The 26,433-nt window shown below is 50.0% G+C and overlaps 1 protein-coding gene across 1 annotated transcript; it reads right to left on the bottom strand.

Annotated features, from left to right (window-relative positions):
* Positions 1-940: 940 nt before the first annotated feature.
* On the bottom strand, positions 941-7,455 carry MYCL (MYCL proto-oncogene, bHLH transcription factor). Its single transcript, XM_045771954.2, has 3 exons — positions 7,331-7,455; positions 6,490-6,994; positions 941-3,489 (listed from the first exon to the last, which is right to left on the bottom strand). The coding sequence occupies exons 1-3, from the start codon at positions 7,409-7,411 to the stop codon at positions 2,891-2,893; spliced, it is 1,185 nt and encodes a 394-aa protein (XP_045627910.1). The 5' UTR covers positions 7,412-7,455; the 3' UTR covers positions 941-2,890.
* Between the last annotated feature and the right edge of the window lie 18,978 nt (positions 7,456-26,433).

The raw sequence follows: 26,433 nt of genomic DNA, 5'->3' as shown, positions 1-26,433 counted from the left end.
TCTCCCTCCTCCCTGGCCCGGGCAAGTAGTTGGTTGTGGTGTCATATGTAAGAGGGAGCAGCGTGTTGCCATAGGCAGTGTTCTATCAGGAATGGCGATTGTTCAATTCTCCCTTCTTGCATTTATGGCAAGTTTATGAGAATGGTGGGAGGGAAGGGGAGCCTTCATTTTCTTTCATTGAGGGAGAAAGAAAAAAAATATTACATTACGTCACAAAATCTTAGAGAATTTTTAAGACATCCTGCAAAGTCATCAGATCACCAAAGTAAGAACGGTACCACCCTTAAGAATATAAGGCTTTATACTTTAGAAAGGGGTTTAGGGGCGCCTGGGCAGTGCAAGGGGTTAAGCATCTGCATCTTGGTTTCGGCTCAGGTCATACATGATCTCAGGGCCCTGAGATCGAGCCCCGTGTCAGGCTCGGTGCTCAGTGAGGAGTCTGCTTGAGTTTCTCTCTCCCTCTTCCCCTCCCCACCCCAATAAATAAATCGAAAGAAGAAAGAAAGAAAGAAAGAAAGAAAGAAAGAAAGAAAGAAAGAAAGAAGGAAGCTTAAAGTCTACTACTTCATTAATATCTGCCAACTCCCTGTGCAGTAGTATTTATCCCCATTTTACAGATAGGGAGACTAAGGCCGACAGAAGTAAAGCTAAAAGGCACAGAACAAGTTAGGTAGCAGAACCGGGGTTCCAGACCTCCTAAAGTACAACTTCAGCACTCCTTGCAGCTTACAAGAGAATTTCACGTTCACCAAGTACACCAAGTACTGAACTGACATTGTCTAGACATGTCTGAAATGGCATTTCAGGAACCCAAAGTGGAATGACCTGGTTAGCAACATGGTTAGAGAAATGCAACCTTCTGCATGACGGGCGGTTACCCTGAAATCATTTTCCTTGGCTCAGGGGGACTTGATTGGCATAAGGTGCCCCCACGCTGACATGTTTGAGAAATCTTTTATTAGCAGAAGTCCCAGAAGGCAACAGTTTAAAATCAGACAATCAATAATTACAACTAAATACAAAACTTCAGGTAAACTTGCCTTTCAAAATAAGTCAGACTCTTGCAACAGGAGAATTGCCCAAGAGTTTTTTTTTTTTTTCTTGTACAAAAACAATGAACACCACTTTGCAAAAGGCATACAAAAATACAGTATTAAAAAAACGAAAAACAAATAAACCACTGCTCCCAGCCTAATACCCAACAGCAGCTTATAAAACACAAGCTATTCAGGTGATGATACATCTGTAACCTACATCCCACCTGTTCTCCAAAGACAGTTCCAGAATCAGTTGGCTCCCGAAAACCATACTCCAGAAGGGAGAGAGGTTTTTTTTCCCAAACTTCCACTGGGTTCTCTGAGGCCAGGAAGTGACCTCAGAAACAGACCATTGTGCATAATAAGTTTCGAAGTAGCAGCTGGGTTTCCAGAGCCACAGAGAGTGTTCTACCACCCTCCCCTCCCCCACTTTCAAAACCACAGCCAGTAGGCACCTGCTGCCCTGGGCAGGGTTCTGAAGGGGTTGCTCTTTCTTCCAGGCCAGGCTTAGGGGCTCCTGAGTTTGCCCACAGGACACCTGTTGGGTTGGATGCCTTTCTAGACTGGAGGCTGCACCTGGAATCCACTCAGAGGTACCAAGTTCACCTGGGGCAAAATCCATGGTCGGCTAAGCAGAGCTCCTGGAAGCTCCTTTAAAACCCACCAGGAAACTAGTCCACCTTCTGGAGCGCTGGATGAGTCCCAGCAGCTCTCTGAGCAAGAACTTCAGTAAGGCCCAGATGCTAGGAAAGAGATCTGACTCATGTCAGGCTGGCAAGGGGCCCCAGGGTGGCTGTAGAGCCAGCAATCAAGCTCCTTGGAGTTGCACTAGGACAGTTTACATGGTTCTAGTAGAACTTCAAACTTACCAGTCAGGGATGGAGAGGAGAGGGAAGTGGGAAAGAGGAAGTGGTAGAGTTCTCCCTCCGGAGATGCCTGACATCTGCCTTGAGAAAAAGATTCCAAGACGGAGAACACCTGGGCAGATAACCCCCTTCACAGCCAGGACTCCAAGCCCTCCCCAGGCCGCAGGCTAGGACCCATTTCCCAGCGTCTTGGGGAAATATTTCTGACCTGTGGGAAAGGGGTGCAGGCAGAAGGAAACAAAAAGTCCCTTGTGGGGACAGAATGCTTTCTCCCTCAGAGGAAAGGGCCCAGAGGGCTTTGAGACAAAGAATCGAGAGGCCAAGCTCTTTAAATGTTCTCAAGGTCGCAGCATTTAGAGTGGGAGGAGGGGTGTTGGCTAATATCATTATATATATTTATATATATATTAAAGGTTTCCAACTCCTCAGCTACCGTAAAGTGTCTGACAGTGAGGTAATGGTCCATGTTGATCAAGTCTGTGAGCCTGTCTTCACCCAAGACAGCTCATGTGTCTCCTGGAAAGAAGAGCCTCAGGGAGAGCGTCCGGGCCCAGCTGTCCTAGCGTCACCCCAGAGACACCAGTGGGAGCATCCTTTCCCAGCCTCAAGCTCAGCCGGAGTGTGAGATTTCATGCAGGCGGGAGCCCCCCAACAACGTCCACCACCTGTTGCATAGCATCTGTCAGGCTTTTCTCCCGAGCCAGTGAGCTAGGCAGACCCCAGGTCTCCTCAGTCCGCTGCCTGCCTGAGAAGCCAAAGGCGCCGGAGAAGACCCAGTGCTCCTGTGAGTCAGGGAAGAGGGAGAGCTGGGTTTCAAGGTTTGCGAGAATGCAAGCCCTTAGAGTGTGTGCACCGGCCGCACTGCATTCTGGAATGCACTCGGACTGTCCCACTGTAACCAAGATGTGCAAATTACGAAGGGGAGAAGGAAGGTGAAAAAATAAACTCAGGCCTCTGTAAGGCAGAGCAGTCAGGCTTTTTGGTCACCTAGTAGCCGCTGAGGTACGCAATTCTCTTCTGCAGCTGCTGCTGCCGGCATCGGAGCTGCCTTTTCTCCGTGGCCATCCTCTTCTCGGCCCCCACGAGGGCTTGCAAGTACTCCAAGGCCTTGCTCAGGATCACCACTTTGGGGGCCTTGGAGCAGCTGGCCAGGGTGGGTACCTGGTCCCTCAGGGCCAAGAATCTAGAACGGAGGTCATTCCGCCGTTTGCGCTCCAGGAAGTTGTGGTTCTTCCTCTTGGTCACGTCCTCGGTGTCAGAACTGACAGGTTTGGGGTGGCAGGACTGGGGAGCCTCGCTTTCTACAGGTGGGGGACTCACAATCTCCTCGTCTGCCTCTTCTTCCTTTTCCTCTGGGGCGTCCCTCTCCAGAGTCTCTTCGTGGGGACCTCTCTCTGGAGCCCCTCCTTGCGAACAACTTTCTGGAGGAAAACGGGCAGCGTAGTTGTGCTGTTGCTGATGGATGGAGATGTGGAAGTGTTTCATGCAGGGGTCCAAAGGGTCTGCCCGCACTGTGATGGTGACTGGCTTCCGTACACCCAGGGACTGTCTCTTCTCCACTGTCACAACATCAATTTCTTCACCCTCTGTCCAGGAAGAGAGATCCAGAGAAGAAACACACCCCATGAGAAACACACACACACACACACACACACACACACACACACACACCCTACGCTGGGGCTTGGGAAAGTAGCTGACATTTTCCCCATTTAGATATAAACAGATTGAAGTGAGGAGAAAGACAACTGTTCATTTGTAAGGGGGTAAGGGCAGCGTGAAGGAAAGCAGGGGAAATAAGCAAGAAGGAAAATATTCTCCAATTTCCTTTTGCACAGCAAGGCTTAGATAAGAACAAAAGGCAGACCCAAGCCAACAGCCCCCAGTCTGCCCAGGCGCTCCCCTCCCCCACGGAGGGGATGGAGAGAAAGAGCTATCGGCCTGGGACAAAGTTTAGCTATAAAGATCTTCCCCAATCGGGCTCTTTCCTGCCCCATCAGAATTGTAAATGAGGGGTCTGTGGGCAGAGCTGCCCTTTGTTCTTGCCCAGCACAGTCTGCACTTGGGGAATTGTTACTTTTCACTAGTTATAAATCCTATTATTCCCCCACCTCTCTATTCTGCCATCCCTTTCAGCTGAAGATTCAGAGAAGGGAGGGCTACAACCCATCCCTCCTCACCCACAGAGGGGAGGGAGCGGGTTTCCCTCAGGAGCATTTTGCTCCTGGTTTCAATGGGTTTCTAGTCATCCATCATTTATAGGTCGCCTGCCCCACCCCCTTCCCTGGACCAGAAGAGGGCTGGATTTGTAATCGCATGTCGGCAAAAGCTGCTGGAACTTCACAAAGGTACAAGCGACCATTTCCAAGCGACCTGTGCAGGGGGGACAAGGAACTGAACAGCAACAGAATATCCCAATAAAAGGGCCAAAACACCCAGGGACCTAGAGACGCCTGGAAATGCCCCCGTCATTCCCTGGCTGAAAGGTCTCAGGCTACCCAACCACGGAGAGGTGCAAATGGGGGAAAGCCTTCCTGCTTCACGCATTTTTCAGCCCCCACATAGAAGGCCACCTTAGTGCATTTCAGCCTGACAACAGAAGAGCTCAGTTCTCGGCCTCTTTTAAATATCAGGATGCTTGAGCCCCTTTGTCAGGAAGGCTTCCATTGTGTGGACAATCGCATTATTTCTCCATTAATAAAACCTGACCATTCAGCCCTCCTGGCCACAAGGCCTGTGATTGGCTGGCTAAGCTGTGTTTGGAATGCTATTTTACCCAGCCCCTAGCCCTTATTGGCTGAGCCTTGCCGTCAGTCACTCTCCCCACCCCCCCCCCTTATTGTTTGCAATCTGTTGCATTTTGTTCTGGGCCATGTGGCCTGTGAGTGAACCAGGAGCTTGCAAACAGGTTCAGGTTAAAGGGCAAGTCAGAAAATGATTCAGGAGGCTTCCCCACATCCCAAACCTTTAATATTTCAGTGTTAAACCTCATAGCTGGTAAGGTTCTGCCTAAGGAAGAAATAATGTAAGACACCATTCTTTTCAGAGATGCTCTAACTCTACCCAGACCAGGAAATGGCCTCAGCTGGACAATCAAGTCCAACCCTCTCGTGTGCAGAAGGAGAAACTGAGATCCACTATCAGCCAAGTCCACATATCACCTCTGTAATGTTCTGGATCTCAAACTAAGATCTCCAAACTCCCCAGACAATGCTCTTTCCACTCTACCACTCCATCAGCTTTTGTAAAGATACATCTTTATTGGTTTCTTGATCTCAAAACTCCCATTCCAGCCATTAAACAAACACGAGCTCTTGGTGTTGAAAGCAAGCAGGTTAAAAATGACCTTAACACGGTGGACCAAAAAGAAAAAAAAATTGACTTTTAATTTCTTGTTATCCTTATTTTTCCCCTCAAGTGTGTAACAACTTCCATACCCACTCCCCAGCTCCTTCTCAATCGGTCATGCAAAAGTTATTCTTTGAAAGCTATGGCGAGTTTTCTAGGTCCTGCTTTACCTGATGCTACTCAGTTGGCACTCTATAAAAGCGCCGTCTCCAGTCTTTCTCATGGGTAGAGGTCAAAGAGGCTAGGCTAAGAATGTCGTAGTTTGGTGGCACAGGATGCTAAGTCTGCCTTTAGTGAGGTTTAAATTTGCATCCAAGGGTAGGGGAGGAGGCTGGAGTTCCACATCTGTGACCCCAGCACCTAGCTCAGAGCTTGGTACCCAGCAGGGGCCAGCGAACATTTGTTGAATGCAAGGAAGCAGCTTGCACAAAGCCCACAGGTGAAATTAGGAGGGAACTAGAGGAGCACCGTTCCAACTCAGGCCAAACCAACAAAGCAAGGGGTAGCCCTTCCTGGATAAGCTACCAAGACCACCCTGGAAACATCAAGGAAGTGCCTGGTTGCAATGGAGGGTTGGGCAAAAGAAGATGGGGCTCAGTTCTAATGATTTCCTTTTTCTAAGCCTCAGTTTTTCCATCTGTTAATGGGGAGTGTTCATTGCTCTGCTGCCTGTCTGGTGGGTGATTGTGTAGGGCACAAATGGTAAAGGGTGGGAGGGGCCCAGGGGAGAGCATTATTGGCATTTTAAAGTAAAGCAGAGAGGAAACTAGATTTTTTTTTTAAGGGTGAAGGCTGTGGCTTTGCACAAAAGGCTCCTCAGCTTCCTCTCTCCCTAGGGGAGTGTGAGTTTCCCCAGGGAAAGTGGCAGCAACAAAAAACTTCAAGCCTGGAGTGACCCTTAAGGGACCCCTTCCAGCCTCCGGAGGACAGAAATCCCCTACAGTCCAATCCTAGTATTGTCCTCTCTAAGCGCTAAGCTTCACCCTGTCTCCCTTGTCCCCCGGGGCTCCAATCATCATCAAAAGGACGCTGGCTCCCACGCCACTTCTTCAAACTGTTTACTAACACACCCACGTGCCAGACAGACACCGCTGGGGGCTACACCGGCAGCTTCAGCCAGAGGAAGGGGGAGGTGGCCGAAGGGCTTGCAAAGACCCAATGCCAGACCTCAGACAGCGGCAGAGTTTTGGCCACCCTTGGGGTGCCCCCCTCTTGGATGGCCCGGCGCTGGTCCTTACCCGAGTCGCTTGGGCTCTCGGACCCCGAGCAGGCCTGGGTCTTGGGCTCGCCCAGCGGACCGGGGGCAGCGGGAGCCGGGTTGCCGGCTTCGAGGCTGGGAGCGCAGTCTGGGGCGGCGGGCGCCTTGGGCGGGTTCCCCCGGGGTGCGCCGGTGGCGAGCCGGTCGCTCACCGCTCTCTCTAGTCGTTCCCGGGCGGAGAAACCACTCCACATGCAGTCGCGACGGATGATGGAGGCGTAGTTCCTGCCCCAAGCTTTCGAATGGCCCCGGGATTCCGCCTCTTCCCCGGCGCCCCCTCCGGGCCAAGGCTCCGGGGGACCAATTCCAGGGGCTGAGTCCCCGGCGCCTGGACCTGAGCCCCAGGGCGGCGACGTGGGGGGCGACGGCACCAGCTCGAATTTCTTCCAGATGTCCTCACTGGGCGCCGTGGAGCGGTAGAAATCTTCCCCGCAGTCATAGTCGTAGAAATAGTGCTGGTACGAGTCGAAGTCCATGTCCGCTCCCTGCGGGAGGGAAGGGAACTGGCTGATGGGGTGCGGGCCGGGGAAGGAGGCGTCCCCGGGTCCCCCAGCACAGCCGGCTGCCAGGCTCTCGTCCCTCCCCAACCTCCCGGCTGGCAGCCCGCGCCCTTCCCTCGCGTCCCGGGAAGCCCAGCCCTGGGTCGGCGTGCCCAGGGAAGCGGCTCACAGCGCGCGGACTCGGCTGCGGGGAGCGAGTTCAAAGCAAACTTTGCCAGCGCCGCCCGGAGCGCAGCTCCCAGGGTCCGGCCGGGACGGGCGGGGGCGCGTGGTGCCCAGGAGGCAGCCTGCAGCCCGCCCCCCGGCCGCCCGTAGCCTCACCTCGCTCCGGCAGCCCGCCACCTGGAGCGGACCGGCTCCCCGCCGGCTCGGGGCAGCCCGGCAGCACGCACACAGGCACATGCGCGCCGCTGAGCGCGCGGCCCGCACTCAAGAGCGCGCCCCCCCTCGCGCGCGCCCCCGCCCTCGCTCGCGCACGGCAGCCCGTACGCTCCCGGGATCGGCGCGGGAGCGCGAGATGCAGGCGCATTGTTTCCGGCTGCCTTATATCTCGTCGCGCGCCCCGGGCTCTGGGGCCGGGGGCGGACCCTACGGGACAGGCCCCGCCCCCGACCCGCCCCCGACCCGCGGCCGACAGGTGGGGGCGGTGGAGTCTCCGCCCCACCCCTCCTGGAGGCTCTCTCGCGCCCTACTGTATTCCCTGGACCCCCCCGCCTCCAATGAATTGCACGGTGGGTCTTGCAGGGCAGGCAGCGAGCTGACACAGTTTGAGGGTCGTCTAGTGGAGGCGTGACTCTTCAGCTAGGCTTGGGCGGTCCCCAGCACGCAAACTAAAGCCGCACTCCTTGCCGGCTGTGGACTAGGGAATACGGTTACTCCCTGCTCCGCCCCTCGAGCCCGCTTGGCGGGCTTATTTCAGGTGCTTTTGCCCCGAGGTCCGGGTGTAGGTGGGCGGACTGGCGCACCTCCACCGCGCCACCTGGCGGCCCTCTGCCCTGAAGTGGGGCTGGTCCCGGGTATCCTCTTTATCACCTGTTGGCCAGTTTCTTTACCGCGGTGGTCCAAATCTGGACCTCAGAGAAGCGAGGTAGGAAGATTCCGGACTTTGGAGCATGAAACTTAACGTTTCTGAGCTTCAGTTTCATCTATAAAGTAAAGGGATGGTAATCCTTACCTTACAGGAGTATTGTGAGATTTCTTTGAAAAGATAGAGTAGGGAAGGTACTAGGCCAAGGGCACTGGTGGTAACGAGGAGAATTTTTTCCCGGGATCTAGGTCTGGGGTGAATCTCCCTTCCCTCGCATCACACACAAAACATCGCTGTAGGAGCTGTAGTACTAGAGGAAAGAAAATGGGGATTTGGTGTCAAGAAACTTCATTCAAGCCTTTGCTTTGCTGTTTGCTAGCAGTGGAGCCAAGTCACTTGAAGCCTCTGTTTGCTTATCTGTAAAATGGGAACCATTGCTTGCAGTTGCATCTATGGCTAAAATGATGGACATATAAGCCCTTTGAAATGTCATCCATCTTCTGTGCCTTCAGTGGGAAAAGAAAGGCGAAACTATACGGACATTCTATTTAGACCAAGTAAAGTAATTTCGGTTAGCAGCCAATACATCTAGAACGTTCTATGTGGCATTCAAGGTCTGGTCGCTGTCTACAATCAGCAGCCAAATTGCCTGCTGTCTCTTTTCCTCCCACTCCTGTGGTCTAAGAACACCAAAGTACTCACTGTTGACATCCCAGCAGAGGGAAGTGAGAAGTGCACGCAGTTCATTGTGGCTGGAGCATACACAAAGTGTGAGTTGATGTATGGGTTGGGAGAAAAGGCAGGGAAGAAGGCACCCTCGGTTTTGAATATATTGGGTCTAAAATGTAGGGGGGACATGTTTGAAGGCAGCAACTAGTTCTTACTAGCTTTATAACCTCAGTATCTAGAACAGTTTCTGGCAGATACTTGTGGACTTAGTAAGTGACTCAGCCAAACAGATTTTATTGAGACAGCCTGTGTGCCCTGCTTTGTACTGAACTTTGAAAGGTGCGGATCAGAAAGGTTCCAGGTTTGGTTGCAGTCCTAAGGCAGAGGGTTTGGAAGTGCCTTTTGGCAACTTGCTCTCTGGTCCACAGATGTCTGGGATGGTTGCTGTACCAGTCAGGATTCTTGGTTCTACATGACGGAAACCAACTCTAGACAAATTTAAGCATAGAATAACTTGGGGCGCCTGGGTGACTAAGTCGGTTGAACGTCTGCCTTCGGCTCAGGTCATGATCTCAGGGTCCTGGGATCAAGCCCCATATCGGGCTCTCTGTTCAGCGGCGAGTCTGCTTCTCTCTCTCCCTCTGTGATCCCTCTCTCTCTGTGATCACTTTTGCTCTCTCTCAAATAAATAAATAAAATCTTTAAAAAAATAAATAAATAAAATAAGTTTATTGGAGGGGTTTGGGATATAGAAGACACAGGAGGTTGGGATTCTATGCTTGGAAGATGGGTGTTCTTTCTTTATCTAGATGAAAGTCCTTACTCAACAGCCCTTCCCCAGGATTCATTGTAATAGGTGATATGTGGGGTCACCTCTTGGTGACCCCACCTCAAGAACTAGGATAAAGGAAATTGTCTCTGAGAGTTGGGCTGCTCCTTCACTTTGCACACTTTTTTGGGGGTGGGGGAGGAATCAAACCATTTTATTGAGGGGCTTTGGGGAAAGGTCGAAGGGGAGGAGGGCCGTGAGATCCGATGACCCCGGCTGGGCTAGAACCTTACCTTTCCGGCTTCACAATGGCCAAAAGCTGTACACTGTTTAATGTTTGTCTTCCTTACCAGACTGTAAGCTTAATGAGGGCAGAGACAAATGTCAGTCTTGTTGGCCACTTGTAACTCCAGGGCTTAGAGCAGAGCCTAGCACATCATGGGTGCTTTGTAAATGTGTTGCCTGTTTGACTGGACATAAGCCTCTGATGTTGTAGAGATGTGCCCACCTCCCTGATGGAGACAGAATAATTGTCAGGCCTGGTCTAGACTGTAACCTGAATAAAGTTTTTTTTTTTTTTAAGATTTTATTTATTTATTGGAGAAAGAGAGAGCAAGCAGTGTTAGGGGTGGGGCACAGGGAGAGGGAGAAGCAGACTCCCCACTGAGCAGGTAGCCCGATAAGGGGCTGATACGGGCTCGATCCCTGGACCCCAAGATCATGACCTGAGCTGGAGGCAGATGCTTAACCCGCTGAGCCCCCCAGGCACCTCCTGAATAAAGGCATGAAAGCAATAAAGAAAGAAGGTGACAGGAGGAGGCTAGATGGCCAATGAAGCAGAGAGCAGGAAGAGTTGTCAAGGCAATTACCAAAGTGTCTATCCTCGTGCTGTCTGGGGACAAAGATGCTGGTCCAGGAACAAGGGAGATGGAGGCCTCATTCTTTGAAACCACCCAATTCACGGCCACCTCACTTGTGCTTTTGATCACCAAACAACCTGCTGAAAATCACTCTATCCCCTAGGTAGATCCGCCCAGAGGGAGAGAATGCACTCATCAGTGAACAAGAAGATCTAGTCTGCTTCAGAGCCCTGCTTCCCCTTATAAATTAATGAATTGGCATCTGATTTGAAATATCAGTCTCATGAGCCCGGTTAATGTGTGTCTGTTCCATAGAGATGCTGCTGCTTTTAGGGCTAACAGCTTTGTTTTCTGAGGTGCTATCTGGACCCAGGATGGTGATATGAATTCCCCAAGATAACAAATGCTACCCTAGGAATACTCAATTTTTCACTTCCTTTATTTTTCTTAAAACATTTTAAATCAAAATAATACGTGTACATGGATTTAAAAATCAAGTAAGTGTATGACAAGGTTTAAAAAAAAAAAAAGGCAGTCTTCTGCCCTGCCCTCACCACCCCTGATTCTCAGTCCCCAAAGGCAACTACTCTTTCAGCTGTTTTTTGTCCCTAATATGTACTTCCATATTTTGACCAATATAATCTATTTTTCCTGATTTTTTAAAAAAGATTTTATTTATTCATTTGACAGAGAGAGAGACAGCCAGCGAGAGAGGGAACACAAGCAGGGGGAGTGGGAGAGGAAGAAGCAGGCTCCCAGCGGAGGAGCCCGATGCGGGGCTCGATCCCAGGACCCCAGGATCATGCCCTGAGCCGAAGGCAGACGCTTAATGACTGAGCCACCCAGGCGCCCTTATTTTTCCTGATTTTTAAATTCCTATTGACATTCTACAACAGGAGACGTAGCTCTTATATTTCCCTTCCCTCTGCCACATACTTCGCCTTCCCGTATTCTCCCAGTTAGATTTTTAAATATTAAGTATTTACAGTAGTTTGACTATATGACTATGGAGAACTCTGACTACATTTCCCTTCTTGCACAATTTTTCTTCAGAGTTAGATTGTTTTGTTTTGTTTTGTTTTACTTTTGTATAGGTTTCTATTTGTATTTGATGAATTTAACCCTACGCTCTCCCATCTGAGTTACAAAGATCACTTCATGTGGTCAAACCCATCAAGTAATCTATCGGTTCCATTTTTTTCTTGGAAACATATCCCTTGGAGCCCTTTATGTTCCTGTTCTAATCTGAATTTCTTTTTTTTTTTTTGAGGATTTTATTTATTTATTTGAGAGAGAGAGAGCACGCACAAGTAGGCAGAGCAGCAGGCAGAGGGAGAGGGAGAGGCTGGCTCCCCGCTGAGCAGAGAGCCCGACGTAGGCTCCGCCCCGGGACCCTGGGGTCATGACCTGAGCTGAAGACGGATGTTTAACCGCCTGGCGCATCCAGGTTCCTCTCCAATCTAAATTTCTTGGTCGAGTCTACGCCTACTTCACAATCATTATTCAGCAACTTCCCTTCACCATCATCCTGGAAATTCCCTTTGCCTCTAGTCTGTGTTGGCTCCCTTATTTTCTGGAACTCACTGCTCTTTCTTTCTTGGTTTACTTCCTCACATTGTTGGAGCACACCCTTCTGCAGCTGCCTGAGAAAAGCTCCTTGGGAAGTAAAATTTTTGAGACTTTGCATTTCTGAAATTGTCCTTATTGTCTCTTCATCTTTGGTTCATAGTATGGTTGGGTATAGAATACCAGATTAGAAATAATTTCCCCTCAAAAATTTAAAGGTATTGCTCTCCTGTTTCTTAGCAACCAATGTTGCCATGGAGGTTGATATTATTTGAAATTTATTATTTTTAAGTAATTTCTATACCCAGTGTGGGGCTCAAACTCACAAAGTCAAGATCAAGAGTCACATGCTCTTCTGGCTGAGCCAGCCAGGCACCCAAGGTTGATATCATTTGAAATACGAGTCTTTGTGACCTGTTTCTCTCTCTGGAAGCTTTTAGGGTACGTTCTTTGTCTCTGACATTCTGAATTTTTTCATTGACATGCCTTGGTGTGGGTCTGTTGTATAATAAATAATTTGATTAGTACTTGTCTCCAGTCCCTGGGAGGTAGACTCTATATCCTTGGAATTTGCCAAGCAATAGGACTTTGTTTATTATTCATAATGGTTGCTGATAGTTCATGCTAATGGTTTACTCATGGTGGGCCTCTAGATAGTTTAGGATATGTTAAATTAGATAAACTGGATAGCCAGGTAGTTAAGAGACCCAAGACAGGGACTGACCAAGCAAGAAAGGCCAACCATGTAATTAGAGGGTTGGGGCTTTGGGTCATGTGATACCAGTCTGACCTCTGGGAAGGGGCCAAAGGGGGCTGGAGATTGACATGAACGAAGATTCAATCAGTCCTGGTTACCTTATGAAAGCCCAATAAAAACTACACACTGAAGTTCAGGTGAACTTTCCTGGTTAACAGTGCTCTGTATATGTTATTACACATACATGTATTGGGAGGGTGATGCATTCTGACTCCACAGGGCGAAGACACTGGAAGTTTCATGTTTGGGACTCTCCAAGACCTTGCCTTGTGTGTCTCTTCTTTTTGCTCGTCCTGATTTGTATCCTTTTGGCCATAATAAATCTGTAACCATTAGTATAGCATTTTCCTGAGATCTGTGAGTGGTTCTAGTGAATTATCGTTTAAAGGGGTAGTGGGAACCCATGAATTTGTAGCCAGTTGGTTATAAGTGTTGGTGGCCTGGGAAACCCTGAGCTTGCAGCTGGTGTCTGAAGTGAGGGCAGTCTTAATGGAGGACTGTGCCCTTAACCTGTGAAGTTTCGCCTAACTCTGGACAGTTAGTGTCAGAATTGCATTGCAAGGTCCTTTTGCATTCTTTGCCCTAAGCTTTTTAATCTGGAAACCCATTCACTCTGTAATATATATATATATATATTTCCTATAATTATATATGTATATTTTTTATATATTATATATATATGTATTTTTTAAAAGTTTTATTTATCTGATAGAGAGAGACCCAGTGACAGAGGGAACACAAGCAGGAGGGGTGGGAGAGGGAGAAGCAGGCCTCCCGCTGAGCAGGGAGCCCAGTGCAGGGCTCAATCCCAAGACCCTGGGATTGTGACCTGAGCCGAAGGCAGACGCTTAATGACTGAGCCACCCAGGCGTCCCTGTAATTATATTTTTGAAAAATTCCCCCCCTCCATTTTTTTCTTCTCTCTTTCTGAAACTCCTGCTATCCTTTTTTATCTTCTCTCTCATTTCTATCTCTGTGTTTCATTTGACTTTTTGGGAGTTTTCCTCAACTTCCAATCCTTCTGTTGATTTTAAAATTTTTTTGACTATTACATTTTTTTTTAAGATTTTATTTATTTATTTATTCTACAGAGATGGAGACGGCCAGCGAGAGAGGGAACACAAGCAGGGGGAGTGGGAGAGGAAGAAGCAGGCTCATAGCGGAGGAGCCTGATGTGGGGCTCAATCCCATAACGCTGGGATCATGCCCTGAGCCGAAGGCAGACGCCTAACCGCTGTGCCACCCAGGCGCCCCTGACTATTACATATTTTTTCATTTCTTTTTTTTTTAAAAAGCTGTATTTATTTATTTATTTATTTTGAGAGAGAGAGTGCACATGTGAGTGAGGGGCGGGGAGCAGAGGGAGAGGGAGAAAATCCCAAGCAGACTTCCCGCTGACCACAGAACCCAAGGCAGGGCTCGATCCCACGACCCTGAGATCATGACCTGAGTCAAAACCAAGAGTTGGATACTTAACTGTCTGAGCCGCCCAGGCGCACCTCTTGGGTATATTCCAGTAGTGGAATTGTTGGGTCATATGGCAAGTTTATATTTAACTTTTTGAGGAACTGCCAAACTGTTTTCCATAGTGGCTGCACCATTTTATATTCCTATGGGTAATGTATAAAGATGACAGTTTTTTCCACATCCTTGCCAACACTTGTTATTTTCAGTTATTATTATTAAAGCCAACTTGTGGGTGTGAAGTGGTCTTTCATTGTGGTTTTGATTTGCATTCCTCTAACAACTAATAATATTGAGTATCTTTTCATGGGTTTATTGGCCATTAGTATACCTTCTTTCCAGAATGTCTACTCAAATCCTTTGCCCATTCTTTTTTTTTTTTTTTTTTGAGAGAGAGAGAGAGAGAGAGCAGGGAATGGGGGACACAAGGAGAGAAATAATTTCAAGCAGACTCCACACCCAGCACAGAGCCCAACTCGGGGCTTGATCTCATAACCCTGAGATCGTGACCTGAGCTGAAATCAAGAGCTGGACACTTAACAACCGAATGAGCCTCGCAGGCAACTCACCTTTGCCCATTTTTAAATCAGGTCATTGGTCTTTTTGAGTTTTAAGAGGTCTTTATATAGTCTTGGATTTGAGACCCTTCTCAGATACATGATTTAAAAATATTTTCTCCCATTCTGTGAATTATCTTTTCACTTTCTTCACAGTGTCCCTTAAAGCACAAAAGTTTTTAATTTGATGAAATTAATCTATTTTCTCTTTTGTTGCTGTGCTTTTTTGGCATCATATCTAAGAATCCATTGCTAAATCCAAGGTCATATAGATTTACTCCTGTTTTCTTCCAAGAGTTTTATAGTTTTAGCTCTTACATTTAGGTCTTTGATCCATTTGAGTTAATTTTTGTATATGGTGTGAGGCAGGAGTCCAGGTTGTCCCATTTGTTTCTTTCTTTTTTTGTACGTGCAACCATCACCACTAATTCTACAACATTTTCATCACCTCCAAAGGAAACCCTGTGACCATTAAACAGTTATTCATTCCCTTCCCTTGTGAGTTTATATTTTTCCCCCAATCCACTTACTGCCATTTTAGTGAAGTTTCAGGGCTGAGTCGAGATAAACACATGTGATCAATTCTCATGTTTAGCCAGAAATCTCCTCTTCCTTTCAAACTGCAACAACTCTCACTTTCATTAGGCAGATTCCTGAGCCAGATGCTCTGAGAGGGTTTTCTGGAGAAAGGAAATTTGATCTGAGCCTTAAAGATGTCTAGAATTCCAGTGGAAGTTAAGGAGATAAAGGTGAGAGAGGATGAGAAGGGAGAGTTGGGGAGAAGGAAGGGGAAGGAAGGGAGAGGAAGGACTCTGGCACCAACACCAGAAGAATTTAATCAGATAAAAATCTGGTTTCTTATCCCTTGTCTCTGGTTCTATTACCTCTGCTCGAGTTTCACTGAAAAGCAGTCCTTTTCTTAGAACCCTAAGGAATGTAGCCTTGTTTTGAGTGCAGTGAGAAAAAGGTTCGGGAGATTTTGTTTTGATTTTTAAGATTTTATTTATTTATTGGAGGAAGAAAGACAGCGAGAGAGCAGGAGCAGGGAAGAGAGGGAGAAGCAGGCTCCCCGTTGAGCAGGGAGCCCGATGCAGGGCTTGATCCCAGGACCCTGGGACCATGACCTGAGCCAAAGGCAGATGCTTAACCGACTGAGCCGTTCAGGTGCCCCGAGGATTTCATTAAAAAAAAAAAAAAGCCTCTACTGTACTAATATAAGTCTTTTCATAAAAGCCAAGAGCATCATGTAAACTTTCAGAATGCGGGTTTCGCTTTATGCTTGTTTGGCTTCCGAAAGATTTCATAGGAACTCTCTACCTTCAGATAGCAGGAGAAACCTGTATTTGCTGTGTTTAGCAAAGTGTGTAGCCCAAAGGAGAATTTTTTTTTTTAATTTTATTTATTTATTCGACAGGATAAAGACAGCCAGCGAGAGAGGGAACACAAGCAGGGGGAGTGGGAGAGGAAGAAGCAGGCTCCCAGAGGAGGAGCCTGATGTGGGGCTCGATCCCATAACGCCGGGATCACGCCCTGAGCCGAAGGCAGACGCTTAACCGCTGTGCCACCCAGGCGTCCCCCAGAGGAGAATTTTTAAAATGCCAGTTTTCTTCTGTTTCCTTCTTTGGCAATTTAAGGTAAACAATATGGATGGGGTCTCAGCCAAGGTCTTGAGTGCCTGTCTAAGGAGCGTGGGCTGAAGATAATGAGCAATGAATAATTACAGGAGATTTGTGAGTGGAAGAGTGACAGACATATCTATCTTTGGAAAGATCACTTTTGGAAGAAGCAAGTCCAAGCGTTAAATGCAAGAGAGGGGGTCCTGAGCCCCAGCTCTACATGGAAGAAACTCCATTTTCTCATGTGTCCAACACATATGAAAGGTCCCCTTCAGTGTTTCCCCAGTGGGCTATGAGTCGTGTGAAAGCTTAATCCTAGTGCAAGGAGGAAAAGCAGTTTGTCTCCTTAGAGATAGACCTGATGGAAGGTGTGTCCCAACCTTGAAGGGCCAGCGTAGCCAGCCTGAGCTGCCACCTGGGGGATGAGACGGAACTTTTGAGAAGCTCTAGAGATTGTGATAACGGCTGAAGCCAGAGGCCCCTGGCACTGCCCCTCATAGAGGAGGAATGCCAAGTGCCTAGTGCCTGAGGACGATTTTGAAACCATACGGACCCTCATTAAGAAACTTTTCCCACGAGGGATAACCAGCCTCATCCACACCCTCTGGGCGCTGAGCTCTGGACACAGGTGGAGCGAGAGAATCACCTGGAATGACTCTTCTGTCCACTAGAGGGAAACCCAGGCTAGAGATGGAGAATCCTGTGCGTAGGCGCCCTGAGGCTGGAGGCCAGCCCGGAGCTGCGAGCCTGGGGACCTGGGTGACCTTGGCACGGTGTTCCACTGGACCAGCATGGATCAGCTCCAGGAGACCCAACTGTTGCATTTTCAGGAATCGGGCAAGCGGGTTGTAAAACACGGTCATTAAAAATTAAATTCTATAAATTGACAAAGTATGTTAAGAACAAAGGTAGTAAAGACTCCAAACTCATCTTTCCTTACTTATTTTACGATTACCTCTCTATTAGATCTGCTACGGTGGAAGTACTGTGCAATGGTGTGCTGCTGTCCAGTTTCAAATGGGGTAGCTCGAAGTTGGCCGTGGTGGGATATTTGCTCCACGAAACCTGCAAATGCTACAAATCGGGGCTCCCCCTCCCCATCCCGTGCCAGTTGCCAAATATTTACCAGGACATCACTGCCTCAGCCTCTCCCACATCGGGTCTTGTGGGGAGGAGATGGGCTTTTCCGGTGGTCTTGCTAACACAGACACGCTCAGCGATGTCCCCATGGATGCAGCACCCAATTTCAGCAGGCAGAGGCTTGTTGAGGGGGTACAGCGGCGGAAAGCCTTGTTGTTGTCTCGGTGGCTTGGCCCAGAGGAGCTCACCCAGTGTCAGCCCAGGCTTTGTGCAAGCTGTTCGCGCTGCCTAAAACCTGTTTGTGTGTAAGTGTTCAGGCATGCCTTCCTGTCTGCATAGAAATGACGTGAGTTTCTAGATCATCCAGCACTAGAAAGCATTCCCCATCAGAAGGGGAGCTTCATGAAGGCCAGGGAAGCACCCACCCTGGTCTGTACCCCCCGGACTGGTGCAAGTCCCTGGGCGGAAATGTTGGAGCAGCTGGGCAGAACAGGGCAACGCCAAGCCAGGTCTCAATATGCTAGAGTAGACAGATCTGGGCTCTGCCACCCCCTAGCCACCTGACCTGAGAACCGCACTTAACCCATCTGGTCTTCAGTCTCCTAATTTGTGAAATAGAAAGAAGAATAATCAACATGCTTGGCTGTTAGAAGATTACATGAGATTATCCATGCAAAGCTCTCAGCCAGTGATTCAGTCACCTCGGAGGTGTTCCATGATGTAAAAGCTATTGTTATTTTCAGACTTGCAGAGGGATGGGGTGGGAGCTGAATTTAAATTGGCTCTGAAAAAAAAAAAAAAAGGCTCTGAGTGCCTGACCACCTTGATGCTCTGTGTCAAGGAGGGAGGGCAGGAAGCGCAGGGCCAGGAGGCAACAAATCCGTGCTGGTACCGCTGGCCGACTTGCCCCAAGCGCACAGCCAGGAAGTGGGCAGGGGGACTGGAAACCAGCCCCCCCAGTGTCGGGCAGGGGCGCCTCCTCGTTCCCCCCTCCCACCCAACTCCAGGGCTGGCGCTTCGGGGGCGGGAGGGCCGGCAGCCGGACGTCTAAGGCCGGGGGCTGTGCGCAGGAAGCGGCGGCCGGGGCTGCTCTGGAGCCTCAAAGCGGCGGAAGGGAGGGAGCGGCCGGCACCTGCATTGTGCGAGCCCCGCTCCCCGCTGGCCCGCCTGGGGCCCCCCGGCGCGCGTTCCTGGCGTCGGCTGCTGGGGCAGGCCCGCCGGCAGTCAGGCAGGTAGTAACTGGGCCGAGGGGACTAGAGCTGCACGTTCATTCATTTATACACGCATCCATCAATTATTAAGCCGTGGCAGGAGCTGGAGAGCAAAACCAGTCCGTGATCCCAAGGACCCTCCCCGTTCGTGGCTCTGTGCTCAGACGGCTGGGTTGGAATCCTGGCTCCTTCACTCACTAGCTGTGTAACTTGAGCAAATTACTTGACCCCTCTGGGCCTCAGCGTGTGGAGGGCTGGATTAAATGAGTTGCATGTGAAGCATTTGGAACCAGTCTGGGAATGGTAAGCATTCATTAAGTGTAGGATTTTTTTTTTTTTAAGGTTTTATTTTTAAGTAATCTGCACACCCAACGCGAGGCTTGAACTCACAACCCAGAGATCAAGAGTTACATACTCTTCTGACTGAGCCAGCTAGGTGCCCAAGTGTAGGATTTTCTTAAAAAATAATTTTTATTATTGCAAAAGATCATTTCAAGAACAGTGTGGAGGACACACTTAGAGGGACACAAAGTTGCATACTGGAGGCTGAACCCTGGTTTTAAAATTTTTAAAAAACTGATTGCTAACATTTAAGATTTTATCTACAACTCAGATTTTGGCTTCTTTTAAAAAGACTGAAGGTCTGGGAAGCTTGTGTTTCTTTCTCCCCCCCCCCCTTTGGAAGCTTGTGTTTCATAAGCTGTTATTGTATTATGCTAGAGGCAGTTTCATTTTTTTAGACTGTATTTTTGTATGCCTTTTGCAAAGTGGTGTTAATTATTGTACCGGAAAAAAAAATCTCTTGGGCAATCCCCCTGTTGCAAAGATCTGCAAGACAAGTTTATTTTGAAAGGCAGATATTGTATTTAAGGTATGATTATTGATTGTCTGATTTTAAAGTGTTGCCTTCTGGAAGATGTTCTTCTAACAGATTTCTCAAACATGTCAGAATGAGGCAGTTTATGCCATTTGAGTCCCCTGAATCGAGGAAAAGTTCTGTGGGCCTTTGAGTTTTCCCAGCTGGGCTAGAGGCCAGAGGCGATGGTGTGTAACATGTGCACACCTTAGAGGAGGCGGGGCCGAGATGCAGAGGCGGAGCAGACAGGTGATAGGTATTTAGAGTAGAGCTGATAGGAAGTGGAATGCAGAGGCAAAAGAGGAGTCTCGGCCTGGGAGAACGGGTGGGAGAATGGGTGGCCGGAAGACCCATTCACTGACCTGAGGGCCCAGAGGAGGAGAATGAGTTTGTTTTAGCCACGTAGGGCCTGAGAGTCTGGGTCCGTCATTAGAACAGTGGGATATAGGGGGTCTGGTGCTCAGGAGAAAGAGCTGGCCTTAGGATGCCCTGTTGGTGACACGGGAGGCCTGTGGGTATGTGGGGGGAGCCGGAGGCCCAGGATGGCCCCTGAGGACCTGTTAACATTAACGGATTAAGGACGTTTAAGGGATTAAAGGATGTTTTGTTTTGTTTAAGATTTTATTTATTTGAGATAAAGGGAGAGAGACAGCATACTCGAGTGAGCACAAGGGGGTGAGGGGGGTGCGGGGAGCAGCAGAGAGAGAGAGAGAGAAGCAGGCTCTCTGCTCAGCAGGGAGCCCGACACAGAGCTCATGACCTGAGCCCAAGGCAGACACTTCACTGGTGAGCCACCCAGGCGCCCTGATTAGAAGGATGTTAAAGGAGGGGCGCCTGGGTGGCACAGCGGTTAAGCGTCTGCCTTCGGCTCAGGGCGTGATCCTGGCGTTATGGGATCGAGCCCCACATCAGGCTCCTCCGCTATGAGCCTGCTTCTTCCTCTCCCACTCCCCCTGCTTGTGTTCCCTCTCTCGCTGGCTGTCTCTACCTCTGTCGAATAAATAAATAAAATCTTTAAAAAAAAAAGAAGGATGTTAAAGGAAAAGAAGGGGAGCCTGGGAGACTGTACAGGGTCCAGGTGCCTCTGCAGATGGCCCTTGCCTCTGTCCCGCAGGAGCAGACCCCTCCCCAAGCCCTCCCAGCACAGGTGGGCTGAGGAATAGGTGGGGAGGAGGGAGTCTGACCGGAGCCTGCTGTAGCCCAGTAGAGGGCAAGGTGGGGCAAGACCCCAATCTGGTTCAGGACATCTGAGTGTCCTCCAGAAGTTCCTTCCTTTCCCCAGGCTCACTTGGTGGGCCTCTGGGACACTACTGGGAAGAGGAGCTCAGAGGAGGAGCGCAGCTGGGCCCCACTGGCTGGAGAAGAAGCAAACAGGGCACCCAGGACATTCTTTTCAGCTGCACGGCGATTGGGAGAGTGGAGGTACCCGGAGCTGCCTGCCACGTGGCAGGATACTTGCAGGTGGGGCTAAGTCACCCCTTGTGACCAGGAGGTATTGCGATTGTCACTGATAGAGCCTGGCGATCTTTCTTGGGAGCCAGAGATCCGAGCTGGGGCATGGCTGAGCTTTGAAAAATGAACTGTGCTGGATACCGTCATACGTGTTTTGTCTAATCTTCATAAAAACTCTATGAAGGACATAAAAATTTCCCCATTCTACAGAAGAGAAAAACTGAGGCTCAGGAGGCATAAATAACAGGCCAGGGACAGGCAGTTGGTGAGAGGCCAAGTTGGGAGGACAGGTTGGAGCACAGGCTCTGTCCCTATAGTTCCTCCTGGGGTGACCCCACCACTGCAATGGCCTCTCAACCTCCCCGACACTTGAGCTCTGCCCTGGGTGTCCTCCTAGGTCTCACCCTCTCCCTCACACTCAATCAAAAAGTGATCACGAAATCCTGTCAGTCATACCCCCTCTGCAGACCTAGCCTCTGTCCCCTTCTCTCCAGTCCTGCAGTGACCGTCCAGCTTGGGCCTCACCACCTCCTGCCCTGGCTATGACATCAAGCTTCCTCCTTGGTCTCCCCGCCTTCCAGCTCTCCCATTCCCACCTCGAGGCCCTCGCCCATACCAGCAGCCAAAGGGCTCTTCTCAAACACAAGTCTGACCTGGTCGTTGTCCTTAGAACCTACCGATGGTGTCCCGTTGTCCTCTAGATAAGGCACAAACTCCCCAGCAGGTCATCAGGGCCTCTGGGCTCCGGTCACTAGCCTTGCCGGGCTCACGCTCGCTGTTCCCTGGCCTGTCCCGGCGACATAGGATGCTGGCTCACCCTCCCCTGAACAGGCCAGGGGCTGGGCTTTTTCTCGCCTCTGGGCCTCTGTTCCCAATGCCAGCTTGGCCTGCCGCGGTCTCCCTCATCCATCTCTTGTGACTGAAGTGCTGGCCGCCCTTGAAAGCCTGGCTGCGTGGAGGGTCCTTTAGCCAAAGGCTGGTGTGCCTTGGATTGTAGTTCTGTGTGTCCCTGTCACTCTCCTACTGAGTGGCGTGAGCTTCTGCACATCCCTCCCTCGGGGCCCAGCATGGTACCTGACACAGCGTGGAGATTCTGTAAGCCTCCATCTCTCATCCCTCCGCTCTGGCTCGGGCCTGGCCTGGACTCACTCCAGTGACAGCAGCAGTCCAGGCCCAGCCCCCTGGCTCAGACCATCTCTGATTCTAGCTCTGACCTGCTTCAAGCTGTAGCCCCAGCTCCAGCCCTAGCACCAGCTTTGGCTCAATATCCAGGACTAATATGGGCTTAGTCTATGGCATTGGGTCCAAACTCACAACGCATTCATCTGTTTCCTACCTGCCCTTTTTAAAAATTTATTTTTTATTTTTTTAAAAATAAACTCTACTCCCAACGTGGGGCTCAAACTCACAGCCCCGCAAGAGCCACGTGCTCTACCGTCTGAGCCGACCAGCCAGCTGCCCGGTGTTTCCTACCTTCCCAATCCCCAGCTCCACTTTCCTGGGCTGAAGTCTCCCACCTCGGTTACAGGTTTCCCCTGCATTCCTATGAAATCTTTCGTAAGCTGAGATGGCATAAAGAAGCGATTGCCATTAATTGATATGGAAAAATTCTTCAGCATTCCCAGACCCCCCCCCCCCCCGAAAAGCGTCTGTTAGGCTTTTCTGATATGCTTACTTTAGGACACATCTTGCTAACGTAGGTACAAAATAAATGGTGAGAAAGCACAGGTGCTTACAGACACAGTTCACATCTCTGGTGGAGTGATGCTGAGCTGCTGAGCGTAGCTCCCAGGGAAGGAGATTGTAGGGGCCACTCTGGCTGCCAGGGGGACTCGCTGCTTCTGGGACAGCTTGATGCAAAACAAACACCGAGCGCTCTTTTTGCCATTCGCCATCTTTTATAAAAGTGAAAATCCTCTTCGGATTTCTTCGGTTAACAGAAACAGGTACTTACGTGGGTCTTTCGTAAAAGCAAAATGGTGTTTGTTTATTTATTTATTTATTTATTTTTAAAGATTTTTATTTATTTATTTGACACAGAGAGAGGAACAGCAAGAGAGGGAACACAAGCAGGGGCAGAGGGAGAGGGAGAAGCAGGCTCCCCCCTGAGCAGGTAGCCCGATGCGGGGCTCGATCCCAGGACCCTGGGATCATAACCTGAGCTGAAGGCAGACACCGAACAACTGAGCCACCCGGGTGCCCCGCAAAACGGTGTTTAATGCAAACTTTTGTAAAGCAGGGTTATCTGTACCTCCAGTGAGAAGGAGGGAGAGAGACTGGGAAAAGACCGGAACAGAGCCCCGTGTGGCCCATCTGCTTCTGGGATTACTCCTGCCCTAGAGCTGCCTGGCTGTGGTGTCCCAGCCCCACCTTGGGGCCCTGGTGCTGTAGGGACATACAATCTCAGGTTCGAGGCCAGACCCTAGCACTTACTGGCTGTGAGCCTTCGAGTACCAACATGGGCCCTGATTCTCTTGTCTATAAAGTGGGACAACAGATGATGGGCGAATGATAAGAGACAACGTCGTGGAGGTCTGGACAGGGCGCTTGACACCGAGTGGATGTCAATAACCCCCAGGGCCTTTCCTCTCCACTGTTTCCCCAGGTCCACTGGGGCAGCTCCTGTAGGCGTCTTGCACATTCCATGGTGCCCATTGCATAAGGGCTGTCCTGCCGCTATGACATTGGTAGGCCTGGCACAGCCTTGCTTCCAGGCTTCTGGCTGGGACTGCTGTCCCCAGGGCATCTTGGGCAGTGGGGGCAGAGCCAGGGCACCATACTGGATTCCCTGTCCAGAACTCCGTGTCCCTGACGTCAGGGGCAAACATGGGTCCATAGGGTACTGGGGGAAAGGCTGGTCTTCCTTCTTCGCTGTGGACTGAGTATACGTATTTGGGTTGCGGAGGTAGGGGTGCTTCCATCTCCCCTCTGACTGCCTCCTGAGTTCTGTCCATCAAGGTTCCTATGGATAAGGGAACCTGGGGGGCCCTGTACCTCAAACACAGGACCCAGCATCAGTGGGGGTCTGGGTGTGATGTGTAGATAGGTGAGTGAAGGTGTAGGGTGGGTGTGTTTGTGGCGTGGTGTGTGGGCGTGTTCGAATGCCTACGTCACAGGTATACATCTGTGTGCAGTGGGCGTGCGCTGTAAGTGATGCAGGCAGCTGGAGGGCTGTGTCTACATGCAGCACATATGTAGTGTGTGTGTGTGACTTTTGTGTGTGAATAACTACGCGGAGCGGCGGACGCAGATCTGGGTCCGTGGTCTGAGCAGTGTGTGTTGGTGTGTCTGTATTTGCCGTGTGTGTCTTGTGTGAATGGGAACAGGGGCAGAGTGGGAACTGGAGAGCTCTGTTAGGGGAGGTGTTCGCGTACTTAGAATGCCCTGCTGAACTCTCTGAGGTGGCCCGGAAGGTCATTGTCTACTTGCTGTAAGAGCAGAGAAGGGCGGTAGGGGCAGAGTCAAGGGGGTTGGGTCTATTCTCTAGAGAGCCAGATGTTCCACACCCCACTATCTTGCCCTGATGTCTGGGGGAAAAAAAAACCCAGGGAAATAAACACAACCTTTGGAAGTCCTGGTGATGTGTCTGGGGAGGACGCCGCAGCTGGTAGTTCATGTGGGCAATGTCCTGCCTTTGACCAGCAGTGGAGCCTCGTGAGGCCAATGGCCTTGTGGCCACTAACAGCTCCGAAATGATTACCTCAGTACTGTAGCCTCACTCCAGTACTTCCGGAGCCTTCCTGCCGAATCTCTGTCCTTCAAAGTTCACAAGGTGCAGGTTCCTAAGGATAAGAGAACCCTGCCCCCCACCCTCCCCAAACACAGGAACCAACATCAGTGGGGGGTCTGGGTGTGACGTGTAGGTGAGTGAAGGTGTAGGGATGGATGTGCTTGTGGCGTGGTGTGTTGCAGTTGCAAGTCAAGGTGTCTTGGAACTCCAGGCCCGGGGAGGAAAGTTAAGGGACTTCCAAAGCCAAGCCACACCTAGGCTGTTACTCTCTGGAGAAACCTAATTTTAACACAGGTTGGCTTCTCCCTGCCCCACCTCCAGATGCGTCTCTTTCCTCAGAATGGGCCATGACTCCCCCCTCAAAATGACCCCTTAGATAACGTGATCTTGTCTGTCTCTTCCATTACGCCCCAAGATGCCCTCCATGCGGGACACCTTGAACCATTTGCATTTCCAAGAATGCACTCCGCAGCCCACTGCCTAAACCGTGCTACTCCACCAGGCTAACTCAGATTGATCCCTCAAAATTCAAGTTGAGTGTCAGCTCCTCGGGGTACTTTCTGAGGCTGTAACTACTTTCCATTATTCTGCTTGCCCTTAGTCATAAAACCCTGATTTTCAGCTGGGCACACAGCTGGCCTGGAGTAAAAAACCACATTTCGCGGAATTCCTTACAGCTAGGTGTGACTGTGACTAAGTGCTCGTCAACAGCTTAGGAGCAGAAGTATTTTGGGCGACTTACAGGAATTGTTTGTTAAAGGGAGAGTGTGCTGTTTTTCACACCTTCCTCCTTCCAGCCGACTGGAATGCAGACGTGATGACTACTGCTTGAGCAGCTATGCCGGCCAATGAGAAAGAAGCATCGTGGTAAGGATGGCAGAAGACGACTGAGCAATAAAACAGAAAGCACCGGGCTCTGATGATCATGGAGCCACCGTACCAGCTCCGGACTGGTTATTTCCAGGTGATGTGGCTGTGATTTGCGATTCTCGTCACCCACAGCCAAACCCAGGCCTAACTGATACACTTTCCTGGTATCGACTCTCTCTGCCAACACACTCCCTTCCAATTGCCTAGTTTTATCTGCTCACCTGACTGTGAGCTCACGAGGGCAGGGTCCATGTCATCGATCAAGCATGGTGCGTAATAAACCAAAAACTGTCAGTTGTATTACCAACTGTGTGAAATACACATGCAGGCATCCGGATTGTGTGAAGCTACAGATCTGGGAGTTACAAGCATAAACGTGGTCACTGACAGGGTGGGGGGGGATAAAGAGAAGAGAGCGTTAAAGGAAGAGGTCCTCAGAGCACTAACATCGAAGGTCACCTTGAGGAGGAGAAGCCCTAGAATGAGGCTGAGAAAAGCCCACCTGGGCCTGTGGCGAGGCCACGTCCACCCAAAGTTAAGGGCGCTAGTGTGGTGGGAAGCAGTGGTTGAGGGCTCAGGGTTCTAGAGTCCAGGACATCTGGGTTTCCATCCCGGCTCTGCCATTCACTAGCTCTCTGACCTTGAGCTAGTTCACTAACTTCTCTGGGCCTCAGTCTCCTTATTCGCAGATGGCAGGTTAAGAAGGAACTTACCTCGTGGGGTTGTTGTGAAGTTAAAATTAGAGAACTCATGCAAACCGCCGAGCACAGTGCTTGCCATAGAGCGAGCGGTTAACAAATGGGGTGATTACGATTTTTGTAATTATAGTCTTTCTTGATTCATTAACTCACTCAACAAACAAGCTCTAGGCATCCCTCCACATGTGCCCAGTGCTGCGGCCAAAATGTAGTTCCTGAAATTTCCTAACACTTACCGTGTG

This window comes from Ursus americanus, chromosome 33 (assembly GCF_024610735.1).
Source record: "Ursus americanus isolate L20-20 chromosome 33, mUrsAme1.1.p, whole genome shotgun sequence".
Taxonomy (NCBI): Eukaryota; Metazoa; Chordata; class Mammalia; order Carnivora; family Ursidae; genus Ursus; species Ursus americanus.
Note: the sequence above shows the minus strand (reverse complement) of the source record. Positions and strands in the feature narration are given on the sequence as shown.

What these genes read in the sequence shown, in the direction of transcription:
- MYCL (XM_045771954.2), bottom strand. Translation starts at nt 7,411, where the DNA reads ATGTGCCTGTGTGCGTGCTGCCGGGCTGCCCCGAGCCGGCGGGGAGCC. An exon ending in TGGCGGGCTGCCGGAGCGAG is followed by an intron (nt 6,995 to 7,330) that starts GTGAGGCTACGG and finishes TCCCTCCCGCAG; the next exon opens with GGAGCGGACATGGACTTCGA. An exon ending in CGAGAGCCCAAGCGACTCGG is followed by an intron (nt 3,490 to 6,489) that starts GTAAGGACCAGC and finishes CTTCCTGGACAG; the next exon opens with AGGGTGAAGAAATTGATGTT.